Source organism: Schistocerca cancellata, chromosome 6 (genome assembly GCF_023864275.1).
Source record: "Schistocerca cancellata isolate TAMUIC-IGC-003103 chromosome 6, iqSchCanc2.1, whole genome shotgun sequence".
NCBI lineage: Eukaryota > Metazoa > Arthropoda > Insecta > Orthoptera > Acrididae > Schistocerca > Schistocerca cancellata.
In genome coordinates, this window is record NC_064631.1 from 486,992,220 (window position 1) to 487,005,553 (window position 13,334).

Here is a 13,334-nt window from a genome sequence, read left to right on the forward strand (position 1 = left end):
CGGTAGGCCACTCGTGGCCTGAAGACGGAGTGCTTATAATACAGATATACTCTAAGACACAAAGCAGCGCATCATGAAGGAATCATCCAAAAGATGTGATGTACATTTACAGACAAACAGATTATTACAATTACAGAAAAACTGAATGATTTATTCAAAAGAAAGACCTTCACAAATTCAGCATGTCAATAATGCACTGACCCTTATGCGAGCATTTATTTGGCTTGACATTGTTTGATGGAGTTGTTGGATGCCCTCCTGAGGGATATCATGCCAAATTCTGTCCAGTTGGTGCATTAGTTTTCAAAATCCTGAGATTCATGTTGGGCCCTGCCAATAGTGCTCCAAATGTTCTCAGTTGGGGAGAGATCTGAAAACATTCCTGGCAAGTCTGAAGACAAGCAGTAGAAATTCTCATTGCCTGTAGGCAGGCATTATGTTGCTTAAATGTAAGCCCAGATGGCTTGCCATGAACAGCTCATTTACATACCACTGTACTGTAAGAGTGCCACAGATTACAAGAAAAGGTATCCTGCATTGAAAAGAAAGGGCACCCCAGACCATAACACCTGGTTGTCAGACCTGATGGTGTGTGACAGTCAGGTTGGTATGCCTCCACTGTCCAGGGCATCTCCAGACACACCTTCACTGATCATCAGGGCTCAGTTTGAAGTGGAAGTTATCACTGAAGACAATTATGTTCCAGTCAGTGTGATTCCTGGCTGAAGACATGTCTGGAGATCCCCCAGACAGTGGTTGGATACCAACATGTCACCAGACAAGCAGGAGTGATGGTCTGGGGTGCCATTTCTTTTCATAGCAGGACCCCCTTGGTTGTCATCCATGGAACTCTTGGAGCACACCGGTTCATCAATGATATTCTGTGTCCTATTTTGTTGCTGTACATGGCAATCCATCCTGGGCTTACATTTCAGCAAGATAATGCCCAACAGCACATGGTGATAGTTTCTACTCCATGTCTTCATGCTTGCTAAACCTTACCTTGGCCAACAAGTTTGCCAGAGCTCTCCGTAATTGAGAACATTTGGACTATTACGGGTATAGCTGCCCAACCAACTCAGGATTTTGACAGTCTAACATACCAATTGGACATAATGTGGCATGATGTCCCCCAGGAGGACACCCAACAACTCTGTCAAGCCTGCACGAGGGCCAGAGATGGACCAGCACATTATTTGACTTTCTCAATTTGTGAAGCTCTTTTTCTTGAATAAATCATCCAATTTTTCTAAATTTGTAATCATTTCTTTGTCTGTACATGTACATCACATCAACTGATTTCTGTCCCATTTGGATAATTCTTTCATGGTGCATTGGTTTTTTGTCATAGAGTATATAAATATTTGCCTGATGGTTACTACTACTGTTAGAATGCAATATTAATGAACTTTATTCATTCTCAATGAGGTTCTAAACAAAACTGCACATTTACATTACATCAGTTGTTGATTCAACAATAACGCCTTACACTCCTTTTGTCTACAGAAAAGTACAATGCCACATTGTCACAATCTTGTAGCTTCCATTTGAATCAGAAAAGAAATAAGATTGTGTATATATATATATATTGAAATAAACCTCGTGTGAATACAATTAAAGATAATACAAAATTGTTAAGGCTTTTGTGGCCACTTGTTGACAAACTGCCTATTGGCTTCTGTCTCGAGTTCTTCGGCCGATGTTCATCTAATGATTTTGTTTTTGATTTGGGGTCACCTGTTGGAGATGTTGAGTGGGCACCACCGGCAATGGAGGATGAAGCTTTGACAATGCCAGCCACTCGTGCTGGCAAAACGTCAGTAAAATCATTAGATGAACGTCAGCTGAAGAACCCGAGACAGAAGCCAATAGGCAGTTTGTCAATTAAAGATAAATTTATAAATATTTACCTGACTTCTCTCAAGCAGTAAAGATATTGAGTTTGAATAAGCATGATTAAAGTGAAAAATTAAGTATGATAAACATCAACTAAAATGTATCAGCTTATGCAACTTCTTAATTTCAGTGATTCATTATTTGTTTCGGACTTGGGATCAGGTACTGTAAGCTTCCTTTTTTTCTACTTATTATAAAGTGTGGTGAAGTTCCTGACAATGCATGTCTCATCTTGTGCTCCCGATTGTCAACTAAAACTCTGTGGTGGCCAGCACTGCAAAACTTTGTACCAGTAAAGAAGTATAATTCCACATTGTGACGATCTTGTAACCTCCACACAAAATAGAAAAGAAACAAAACTGTGAGAATATATTGAAATAAACCTAATGTAAATACACTGAAATATAATTTTATAAATATTTGCATAACTTTACTCAGGTGGTAAAGACTTTGGGTTACTATCAATATGTAACATTACAACGTTCAAACTTAACAGCAAAATTTTGGATTGATTTTGGATCCAGCTGATTAAAATAAAAATTAACTACCATATACCTTATCTACTATTTATCAGTTTATATGATTTCTTCATTTCAGTGATCCATTATTTGTTTTTGATTTGGGATCACCTGTTGGAGATGTTGAGTGGGCACCTTATTCAAGTACTGTTCTTGCTGCAGTCACTAATGATGGTAAAGTCCATGTTTTTGATTTGAATGTCAACAAATATAAACCAATTTGTGTCCAGCCAGTTGTATCAGCAAAGAAGAACAAACTGACGAGACTATCATTTAATTACAAGTTACCAGTTTTAATTGTGGGAGATGACAGGTAAGAAATAAAATAATAACAAATAAATGTAAGGAATGAAGCATGCCAATAAGATACAAAAGTCTGCTTAATGAATTACCATAAGAAGAGGCGTACCAGTTTATACTCTTACTCTTATTGTTTTTTGTATATCCTATGTGTGTTTTTCTTTATTTTAATACTGTTTATTTACAACTGCATTTTATTATTGTTATTATTATTGTTTATTTATTTATTTTATAGCCTTCATTGGACCACACTAGTCAAAAATACAAAGCTGTAAACAAGTTGTTACACAGGGATTCAATTTGGCTCAACAATAACTTAATACGATATTTAGGTAATATAATTATTGGAGTCTATTCTTATATGAAAGGTGTTTTGCTCTTCTGTCTGTCCAATATTTCTTCATTCTTTCAGATATTTTCTTTCTTTCTTCATCTGAGACCACTCTTCCTGTACTCCTTTTACTGATTTTCATTTGTAGTCTGGTTTGCGGGTCTTGCAGTATTCTGGTTCTCTCTGTCTTGTTTTTTAGGTCATCTACTGTAATTTGGAGTTCTTTTATATCTTACTTAATTTCTGTGATCCATTTTATGTCGCTCTTGCTATTCCACAATTTTTGTATTATTTTTTTACTAATTCTGTTTTCTGGAGTTCTCATCAGATGTCCAAAGAATGAGATGTGTTTCTTCCTGATCGTGCTCATGATTGGTTCTATTTTATTATATACTGTTTCATTTGATGCTATTCTACAATGTCCATTTATTTTATACTGTTTATTTATACATGTTCTAATTATTATTCTTTCTATTTTTAGTATTCTGTCAATTTCTGCTGTATTAGTTGTTTTGAAGATAGTTTCAGCTGCATACGTTATTTCTGGTTGTGTAACTGTTTTATAGTGTTTTAATTTTGCATCTATAGATAGGCTTTTTTTGTTGTATGTAGTTTTGGTAATGTAATTTGCGTAGTTCAGTTTTTTTATTCTATTCTGCCATGATGGCTTCTCATTTAGATTGTATGTTATTATTTTGCCTAAATATTTAAATTTATCAACAATTTTGATTTCCTGTTCTCCTATTGTAATTTTGTTTGCAAGTGGTGGATCAGTTACAATAATCTCCGTTTTTTCAAATGATATTCTAAGGCCTACTTTCTCTGCTATTTCTTGTAGTGATTTCACTTGTTGCCTGGCTCATTGAACGGTGTTGGCTAGGAGAGCAAGGTCATCAGCGAATCCCAAGCAGTTTAAGCTAATATCATCTTTTGCACTTCCTATTCTTATCATCTTTGAATTGTCCTTGTACCATTCTCTCATTATGTATTCCAGTGCACAGTTGAACAGTAATGGTTATAGGCAGTCACCTTGTCTTAAGCCTGTTTTTATGAGGAATGGTTCCGAAATTTCACCTCTAAACTTCACTTTTGATTTGGTGTTGGTTAGAGTGAGTTGTATTATTTTCATTAGTTTTGGATGGAGTCCTAGATTTCTTAAAATTTTTAATACTGAAGGTCTGTGGAGACAGTCATATGCCTTCTTAAAATCTACAAATGTTATTGCCAGAGGTTTGTTCCGTTTCTTGTAGTATGCCATAATCAATTTTAAACTAATTGTCTGCTCTGCACAGCTTCTCCATGGTCTGAAACCTCCCTGATATTCCCCTAACTCCTGTTCTAATTGCTCCTTGATTCTTTCATATAGGATCTTGGATAGAATTTTTTATGTGCAATCTAGGAGAGAGATTCCTCTGTAGTTGTCTGGGTTGCTCTTATCTCCCTTTTTGTGTAGTGGGTGGATGATAGCTGTGGTCCAATGTTCGGGGAATCGTTCTGTTACCCAAATTTTTGCTAGAGCCATGTGTAAGGCAGTCTTGACTGTGTCACTTGCATATTTCCACATTTCAACAAAAACCTGATCTTCTCCACATGCCTTATAATTTTTTGTTCCTTAAGTATTTTTTCTACTTCTTGGAAAGTTGGAGGGTCTAGTTTGTTAGGTTTGGTTTTTATTGGGGTATTTATGTTGATTTGTAAGGGTTCTTTGGGTTCCTCGCAATTCAGAAGTTTTTTAATGCTTTTGCCATGATTTATGCATTTTCCTTGTTACTGTGTGTCATTCTTCCATCTTCATCTTTCAGTATTAGTATAGGGGCCTCATATTGTTGTAGTTGTTTCCCAAAGATTTTATAGTAGTTCCTGTAGTTGGTTTTATGATAATTACCTTCTATAGAGTTTATAATATCTTTATGGAATCCTCTCTTGATTCTTCTAATATTTTGTGTGAATTTTTTTCTTTCATTTTTTAGGTTGATGGCATTTTCTTCAGTTTTATGCGTTTGAAACTTTAACCATGCTTGGTGTCTATCCTCATGGAATTTGTCACATTCTTATGTCCACCATGCATGTTTCCTTAGTGAGTTCAAGGGAGTTAGATTCTCTGCTTCTTTTTTAAGATTAGGCACTAGTTGTTCTAGATCATCTGTTAATTTGATGGCTTGTGTTATTTGTTGGTATTTATTATTTTAAATTAGCTGATGTGGGTCAAACCTTTTTATTTTATTAGTTTTTCCAGTCCTCTTCTTTAACAGAGTGAATTTGATTTTAATTTTAACTATATAATGGTCTGAGCCTGTGTCTACTACTCTCAGTACTTTAACATTGTGGATCTCCTTATGAACATTTTTGTCAATACAGACATGGCCTAGCTGCCACTCCCCCTTCCTCCAGTTTGGATGTTTCCATGTTTTAAGTTTACTTGGCTTCCTCTTAAAGTATGTTGATTTAGATATAAGGTTGTGTTCTCTGCAGAGTTCTACAAGTCTTTGACCGTTTTTGTTCGTAAATTTATGTGGACTCCATTTTCCAATTATACCTTTATATTTCCTTTCTTTTCCCAACTGAGCATTGAAATCTCCCAATAAGATTTTTACATTCTTTTTATTAACTCTGTTCACAGTTTGTTCTAGAAGGTCCCAAAATTTATCTACCTCTTCCTTTGTTTTTGTTAGACAAATTTTTTCATTTGTTGGGGCATGATCATTTATTATTGTATAGGTTTTATTCATTGTTTTAAAGCTTAGAGTCGCAATTCTTGGTGATACTGCTTGGAAATCCGTTACTGAATCTATTATTTTTATGTTTACTAAAAACCCTGTTCCAAACTGGGGACATTGTCTCATTGCCCTCAGTCCTGGTTTCCCATTATAAATTCTGTATCCTTGTGGTTCGAATGGGTCGTCTGTGGTGTTTCTCATTTCTTGGATCCCTGTTATTAAAATTTTTTTGTTTATTTAGTTCATCTGTGAGCTCCTTGAGTTTTGCGGTCTGAAGTAGTGAGTTTATGTTGTGTGTTGCTGTGTAATTTATTTGCTTATGTTTAACCTTCTTTTTGTGTTTTAGTGTGCATTTTGATGGTTGCAAACACTCTGATTCATTGCTGTCTTCTAGTTGACTACCCACCGAATCCGATGTAGCCTTTTCCTGCCTTTTTGAGCAGGACGGTGGAATTTTTTTCCTAAAAGACCTTTCCATTTTTGACTTTTGAAGGTTGTCAACCTAAGTTGGAGCAAGCTCCGATTTACAACTATGGTTGTTAACCACAGAGGGTGTGTTTGGTCTGCGAGTGCTATTTTATTTCACTCAAGTCTGCCGGTAAACTGGTGAGGACTTCCCTGTCCGCCACCTGGGACGCACCACATCGGAGTATCACCTCTCCTCCTACTATGACAGCATAGTAGGTTCGTGGTTACCACTACATACTTCACTTTTACAGAATGCAAGGTATACCCACTGATGTAATATTTCTATCTGTTAAATGCAAACAAAGAATAAAATGTCAAATGATGAAAATCAATCACTCAACATACAAATAAAGAGTCAAAGTATGGGTAGATACATAAAAAAAGGTGGTTATTATTGTTGCTCAGCTATTGTACTTGAGTTTTTCACCAGAGCTGATCTTTTTGCTGTGAGTCCATGGAGGCATGATTTAGCTTTACATGCTAGTCTGTTCTGTGCAGGCCTTTTCATCTCTTCATGACTACTACAACCTGTATGTAGTTGACCCTACTTACTTTATTCAACCCTTGGCCCCCATCTACAATTCCTCTCCTCTACTTCCTTCCATTACGAAACTGATGAGCTCTTGATGCGTCAGGCTATGTCTTATCAACTCATGCTATATACCTCCTCATTAGTTACTAAATCTATCCCCTAATCGTCAGCATTCCTCTGTAACCTGTAACAACACATTTCAAAAGCTCCTGTTCTTTTCTTGTCTGAACTGTTTATCATTCATGTTTCATTCTGTACAACCCTACATGTTACACAAATTCCCTCTAAAAGACTTCCTATCAATTCCATTTAAATTAAATGTTAACAATTTACGTTTTCAGAAATATTTTTCTTGGTATTGCAAGTATGCTTTATATATCTTCTCTACTTTGGCCACAGCAGTTATTTTGCTGCCCAAATAGCAAAGTTCATATACCACTTTTACTGTCTATTTTCTCAATCAAATTCTCTACTTATCAACTTATATAATGTGACCGCATTCCATTATGTTGGTACTACTTTTGTTAATATTAATCTTACGATCTTGTTTCAAGACTCTATTCACTCCATTCAGCTGCTCTAACTGGTCATGTACTGTCCAACCCCATCTGCAAACTCAAAGGTTTGTATTTCTGCTCCATGAACTTTGATTCCTTATCCAAATTTCTCCCTACAGTCCTTCACTGTTTGCTCAGTGTATAGAGGGAAAAACTTCTGGGTTTTTTAATCTCTTATAATTGCAGTCTGTTTTCTGGACAAATTTTGGATGACCTTTCTTTCCCTGTACTATATCGTGGCTTCATTCAGAATTTTAGAGTTCATTCCAGTCAACACTGCCAGAAGCTTTCTCTAAATCTACAAATACTATAAAAATGGATTTGCCTTTCTTCTAAGATAAGACAGGCAGCGCGGGTCTCCCGCGTCGCTCCCCTACGCTCTGTAAAGAAGTATGGGACACATCAACATCATCAACAAGACATAGAGTCTGTATTGCCTTACATGTTCCAAAATTTCTCTGAAACCAAAACTGATCCTCTCCAAAGATGACCTCTACCAGTACATCTGTTCTCCCATAAATAATTTATGTCAGTATTTTGCAGCCATGACGTAGTAAACTGATAGTTCAGTAATACTCATATCTGTCAGCACCTGGCTTCTGTGGAATAGAAATTACTGCATTCTTCTTTATATCTGAAGATGTTTTGCCTGTCTCATATACCCAGCATACCATATGAAATAGCTTTATCATGGCTGGTTTTCCCAAGGATCTCAGTAATTCTGGGCGACTGTTGTCTACTCCAGGGATCTTGTTTCGACTTAGGCATTTCAGTGCTCTATTAGGTTCATCTCGCAGTATCGCATCTCCCATCTCATCTGCATTTACTTCTTCTTAGCTTTCTACAATACTGTCATCAAGTTCATTTCCCTTTTACAGCTCTTCATTCAGTTCCTTCCACCTTTCAGCTTTCCCTTCTTTGTACCAGCTTGCCATCTTAGCCCTTGGTATTCACGCAGCTGCTTCTCTTTTGTCCAAAGTTCTTTTCAATTTTCCTATATTTTATTTTTCTTTACATTTTTAGAAATTTGATGTTAATATTTCCATTCTCATGTGCCTTTCTAATATTTTCATTTTCAGGTACTTTTCAGTTTTGAAGTTTCTGTGGAATATTTTACGTTGTGAAATTCACTGTGTCCATAGCAGCTGTGTCACATAAGTATTCTTCATAACAAACATACCTTCATTCTATGTAACATTACATTTTGTGCATACAATGAAGGCTTTCACAACAGGATTGGATGTTTTAGTTGCTGGTGAGTCTTACAGGTTGTATGGCTGCAGCTCAAAACATTTTTCTCTTACTGGCAGTTCATCCAGAGCACTTTCCAGAAGAGAGCACATGTAATTTGTAAAACTAGACAGTGCCTATTTTAGACAGTACAATACAACTCCAGTTAACTGAACTCGGGTCAACCAAAAATCTAAAATAAGAAAATGAACAGTATGTATGCAAACTTTGTCCACTCACAAATTTTTGATAAAATCCACATAAACCATAGAAGACTACAATTGCTTTCTACTTTGTGGTGCTGGAAAATCCTAGATTGCTTTAAATTTATCATGATCTGCCAAGATTTCTTCCCCAGTAATTACATGACCTAAAACTTTTAGTTCAGGGACAGCAAATTTACATTTTTCGAGTTTCAGACTCGTACCTTCTTGCCTAAATTTTTCACCTACCTGCTTCAACAATTCCAAATGCTCTTCCCCACTTGGTTCAGTTAGCAAAATTCCACTCCTGAACCTTTCTTTTATTTCCATTACTGGTTCTTCGGTGTATACATTGAACAACAGGGCGAAAAAGTATATCCTTGTCTTACACTCTTTTTAATCAGAGTATAACACTAACTCAAACTAGAGTGTTTTCCTACCATATACTGACCAAGTACATATTCTAATTGTTGTGACTCACCGATTATTCAAAGTGCCGCCGCGCAATTACGCACGTCCTCTATGTGCGGCGCTGTCTGCCAGCCAGGCAGCAGCTGCGCCACCTAAGCGGCCAGCCGAGCAGCGGCCGCTAGACTGAGACTCAGTGTTTAATCGAATGCCGACTTGTACACAGGTCAACTTACTCAGTGACTTATATGTGTTGTTGTGTTGTCCGAAAAATGTGTTAAATTTGAAGATATAAAAATTGGCGACGAGGATGGGATTTTTCCTTTTCACCGTTGACTCACAGGGTTCCATGGCTACTGTCGAGCAGCTCTTGCAAAATCTCCTTGAACAGCAAACGCTTCTAACAGCGGCGATTCGCGATTTCGTCACGGCATCAAATGCGGGGCGTTTCTCGTCGTTGGCTGTACCTCCTTTTCCACCTTACGACGAGACGGCGGAAGACTGGTCTGATTATGAAAAACGTCTTCGACAGCACTTCTTGGCATTTCATGTCACGGACGAACAACCATGTAAGTCTCTGTTCCTTTCCTGGATTTCACCTCAAATGTATCGGTTGTTGTCGCAATTGGCTCCTTTGAAAGATCCTGCATCTTTGTCCTTTGCTGAAATGTGCTCCCTTCTGTCTGTCTATTTTCAAAAGCAAACGCATGTGGTAGCCTCTCGTGTTGCCTTTTATCGTTGTCAAAAACAACCAGATCAGTCCTATCGCACTTGGGCTGCTGAACTTCACAGCCTCAGTCGAAAGCGTCACTTTGTTACTGACGTTCACAAAGAATCCTATGCCGATTCCATGGTACGGGATGCTATTATCCGGTCGGCACCCAACAAAGCAGTTCGGCAACATGCCCTTCAGTTGGCGAATCCGACTCTCGATGAAGTTCTCTCCATTGCGCAGTCTTTTGAAATTTCTCGCACCGCTGGGGCGCAAATAGAGGCGTGGGGTGACGTCGGGGAAATACAACCTCTGTGCGCTGTTGACGATGCGTGCGGCGCGTCCCCGCCGGCCGACGTGGCCGCAGTACGCTCCCACGCGCAGCCGCGGCCTAGCCGTAAACAACCCACTAAGAAACTGCAGCAAAATCCCCGGCAACTTCCTTCATGTCCGCGGTGTTTTACGAAACATTCACGCGAGGATTGTCCCCAACGTTGGGCTGTGTGTCACAATTGCAAAAAGAAAGGTCATGTGTCTTCCGTTTGTAAATCCGACCGCATACATGATGTTCATGAACATGACGCTGATTCTGATTCTGTGTTGTCTGTCAATTGCACTTCTTCCCTTTCAGGGAAGTTATTCCTCACTGTCCAAATCCTTGGTCGAGATGTTCGCATGCAAGTGGATACCGGTTCTGCTGCCACTATAATTAATTCTCAGATGTATCTTCAGCTGGGTTCTCCACTCCTGTCCCCTGTCACTCGGCAATTACGGACGTACAATAAACGGAAGATTTCTCTCTTGGGACAGTTTAATGCTGAGGTATCTTACAAATCCATCGTTCGCACTGTTCCCATATTTGTGGTCGACCAGAGCACCGCAGAAAATCTTTTTGGTTTCGATGCCTTTTGCGTTTATGGGTTCTCCATAGATGACTCTGTCAATATTGTCTCTGATGCTATTCCTTATGCTCAGCTGGATTCCTTGTCGACGACATTTTCGTCCCTTTTTTCTCCTGGATCATGCTCAAACCCACTGCTCGGCCTAAGTTTTTTCGGGCTCGGCCCATTCCTGTGGCCCTTCGTGATCGGGTAAAACGGGAGTTGGATCGTCTCACTGCTTCAGGGGTCTTGCTTCCTGTCACTTCCAGTGAGTGGTCCTCTCCTGTCGTTGTAGTTGCTAAGCCCAATGGTGATATTCATCTCTGTGGCGATTTCAAAGCCACTGTAAATGCTCAATGCCTCATCGACACTTACCCTATGCCCCGTCCTGAAGAACTGTTCACTAAACTCGCTGGAGGACAGTATTTTTCTAAAATTGACCTGTCGGAAGCTTATCATCAACTTCCTCTCAACGCTACTTCCCGGCAGTTTCTGGTCCTTAACACACCTTTCGGCCTCTATCAATACCAACGCTTGCCATTCGGGGTTGCTAGCGCCCCTGCTCTTTTTCAGCGATTCTTGGAACAATTATTGCTCCCTGTCCCGGGGTGTATCAATTACATGGACGACATTGTTGTCACTGGCTCCACCACTGAAGAACATCTTCACAATCTCCGCACACTTTTTAATGTCTTACAGACTGCCGGTCTTAAGTGTACTCTTCAGAAATCACAATTCTTTCAGGCATCTATCACGTACTTGGGGTTTCAACTCTCTCGGGATGGTATTTGTCCGCTTCAACACACTGTTGCTGTGATCGATGCCCTTCCTCGCCCTACATCTGTTAAGGAACTGCAGGCTTTCTTGGGGAAAATAGCATACTATCACAAGTTTTTACCATCTGCGGCATCGGTGGCTCAGCCGTTGCATCGCCTGTTGCATAAAAACGTGCCTTTTCACTGGTCCGCGTCATGTGACGCGGCTTTCCGGAAATTAAAGACTATGCTGAAACAGGCCCCGTGCCTGGCTACTTATCGACCTGGCCAACATCTTGTTCTTGCCACAGACGCCTCTCAATACGGGGTCGGTGCAGTCCTTGCGCACCGTTTTTCTGACGGTTCGGAACAACCCATCGCTTATGCCTCCAAAACGCTCACGGATGCCCAACAAAAGTATTCTCAAATTGAGAAAGAAGCTTTGGCCATCATTTATGCTCTTCATAAGTTTGGTGTTTTTCTCTATGGCTCAAAATTTCATCTTGTTACGGATCACAAACCGCTTGTTTCCTTGTTTCATCCATCAACATCACTTCCCGACAAGGCTGCACACTGCCTCCAGCGTTGGACTCTTTACTTGTCCCGTTTCAATTATGAGATTCATTTCTGGCCAACGGCTCAACATGCGAATGCTGATGCTTTGTCCTCGCCTTCCCATGGGTCCTGATCAGGCATTCGATAGGGACAAACTTTTGTGTTTCCACCTGGATGTTGCTGAGCAGCGGGTTGTGGACGGGTTCCCCATCACTGGGGACAGGATGGCGGCTGCTACGGGTTCTGACCCTACCCTCTCCCGGGTTTTACTCTGTATTCAGAAGGGTTGGCCAGATCGCCTGTCTGCTAAGACTTCTGATCCGTTGCGGAACTACTACACTTTGCGCTACCGCCTCACAGCTAGGGATGGTGTTATCCTCCTCTCCACTGACAATGCTTCGCCGCGTGTTGTGGTACCTGCGTCTTTGCGTGCTTCGGTCTTGCGCCTCCTTCACCAGGGGCTCTGGGGTGTGTCTCGCACAAAATCTCTGGCACGCCGTCATGTGTACTGGCCTGGCATCGACTCTGACATCGCACACATGGTCGCTGCCTGCGGCCCTTGTGTGTCACAGGCCGCTGCCCCGAAGTCATCTTTGTCACCGTGGCCTTCGCCTGAGAAGCCCTGGGAGCGCATTCATGCTGACTTTGCGGGACCCTTTATAGGTACTTATTGGCTCCTCGTAATTGACGCCTATTCTAACTTTCCTTTCATTGTCCGTTGCACGTCACCTACCACCGCGGCAACCACCAGTGCTCTCGCCCGCATTTTTTCTTTGGAAGGCCTCCCCTCTACTCTTGTTACTGATAATGGTCCACAATTTGCCTCTTCCGACTTTGCGGATTTTTGTGCTCGTCACGGCGTTACGCATGTCATGGCCCCGCCGTTCCATCCACAATCCAACGGTGAGGCTGAACGACTGGTCCGTACATTTAAGGCTCAGATGCGGAAACTTCTGACTTCTTCTTCTGCTGCTGATGACGCGCTTCTCCAGTTCCTGGCGTCTTACCGTTTCACCCCCATGGGCGATCACAGTCCAGCTGAGCTCTTACATGGCCGACAGCCCCGCACGCTACTTCATCTTCTGCGGCCTCCCACCTCATGGCCGCGGGTGCCTTCACTTGGCCGGTTCACCGCCGACGACCTCGTCTGGGTACGGGGATATGGCAGACGGCCAAAATGGAGCCCGGGCCGCATCTTACAACACCGTGGCAGACGCCTGTATGAAATCCAGACGGACACGGGTGTTGCAATGCGTCATTCGGACCAGCTT

General features: G+C 40.7%; 1 protein-coding gene across 1 annotated transcript in view; it reads left to right on the forward strand.

Annotated features, from left to right (window-relative positions):
* Window positions 1-13,334, forward strand: part of LOC126088399 (dynein intermediate chain 2, ciliary) — a 259,102-nt gene that overhangs the window by 228,575 nt on the left and 17,193 nt on the right. The window contains exon 10 of the mRNA XM_049906538.1: window positions 2,494-2,727. Coding sequence (XP_049762495.1) covers window positions 2,494-2,727 — 234 coding nt within the window. The remainder of the gene's footprint in view (window positions 1-2,493; window positions 2,728-13,334) is intronic.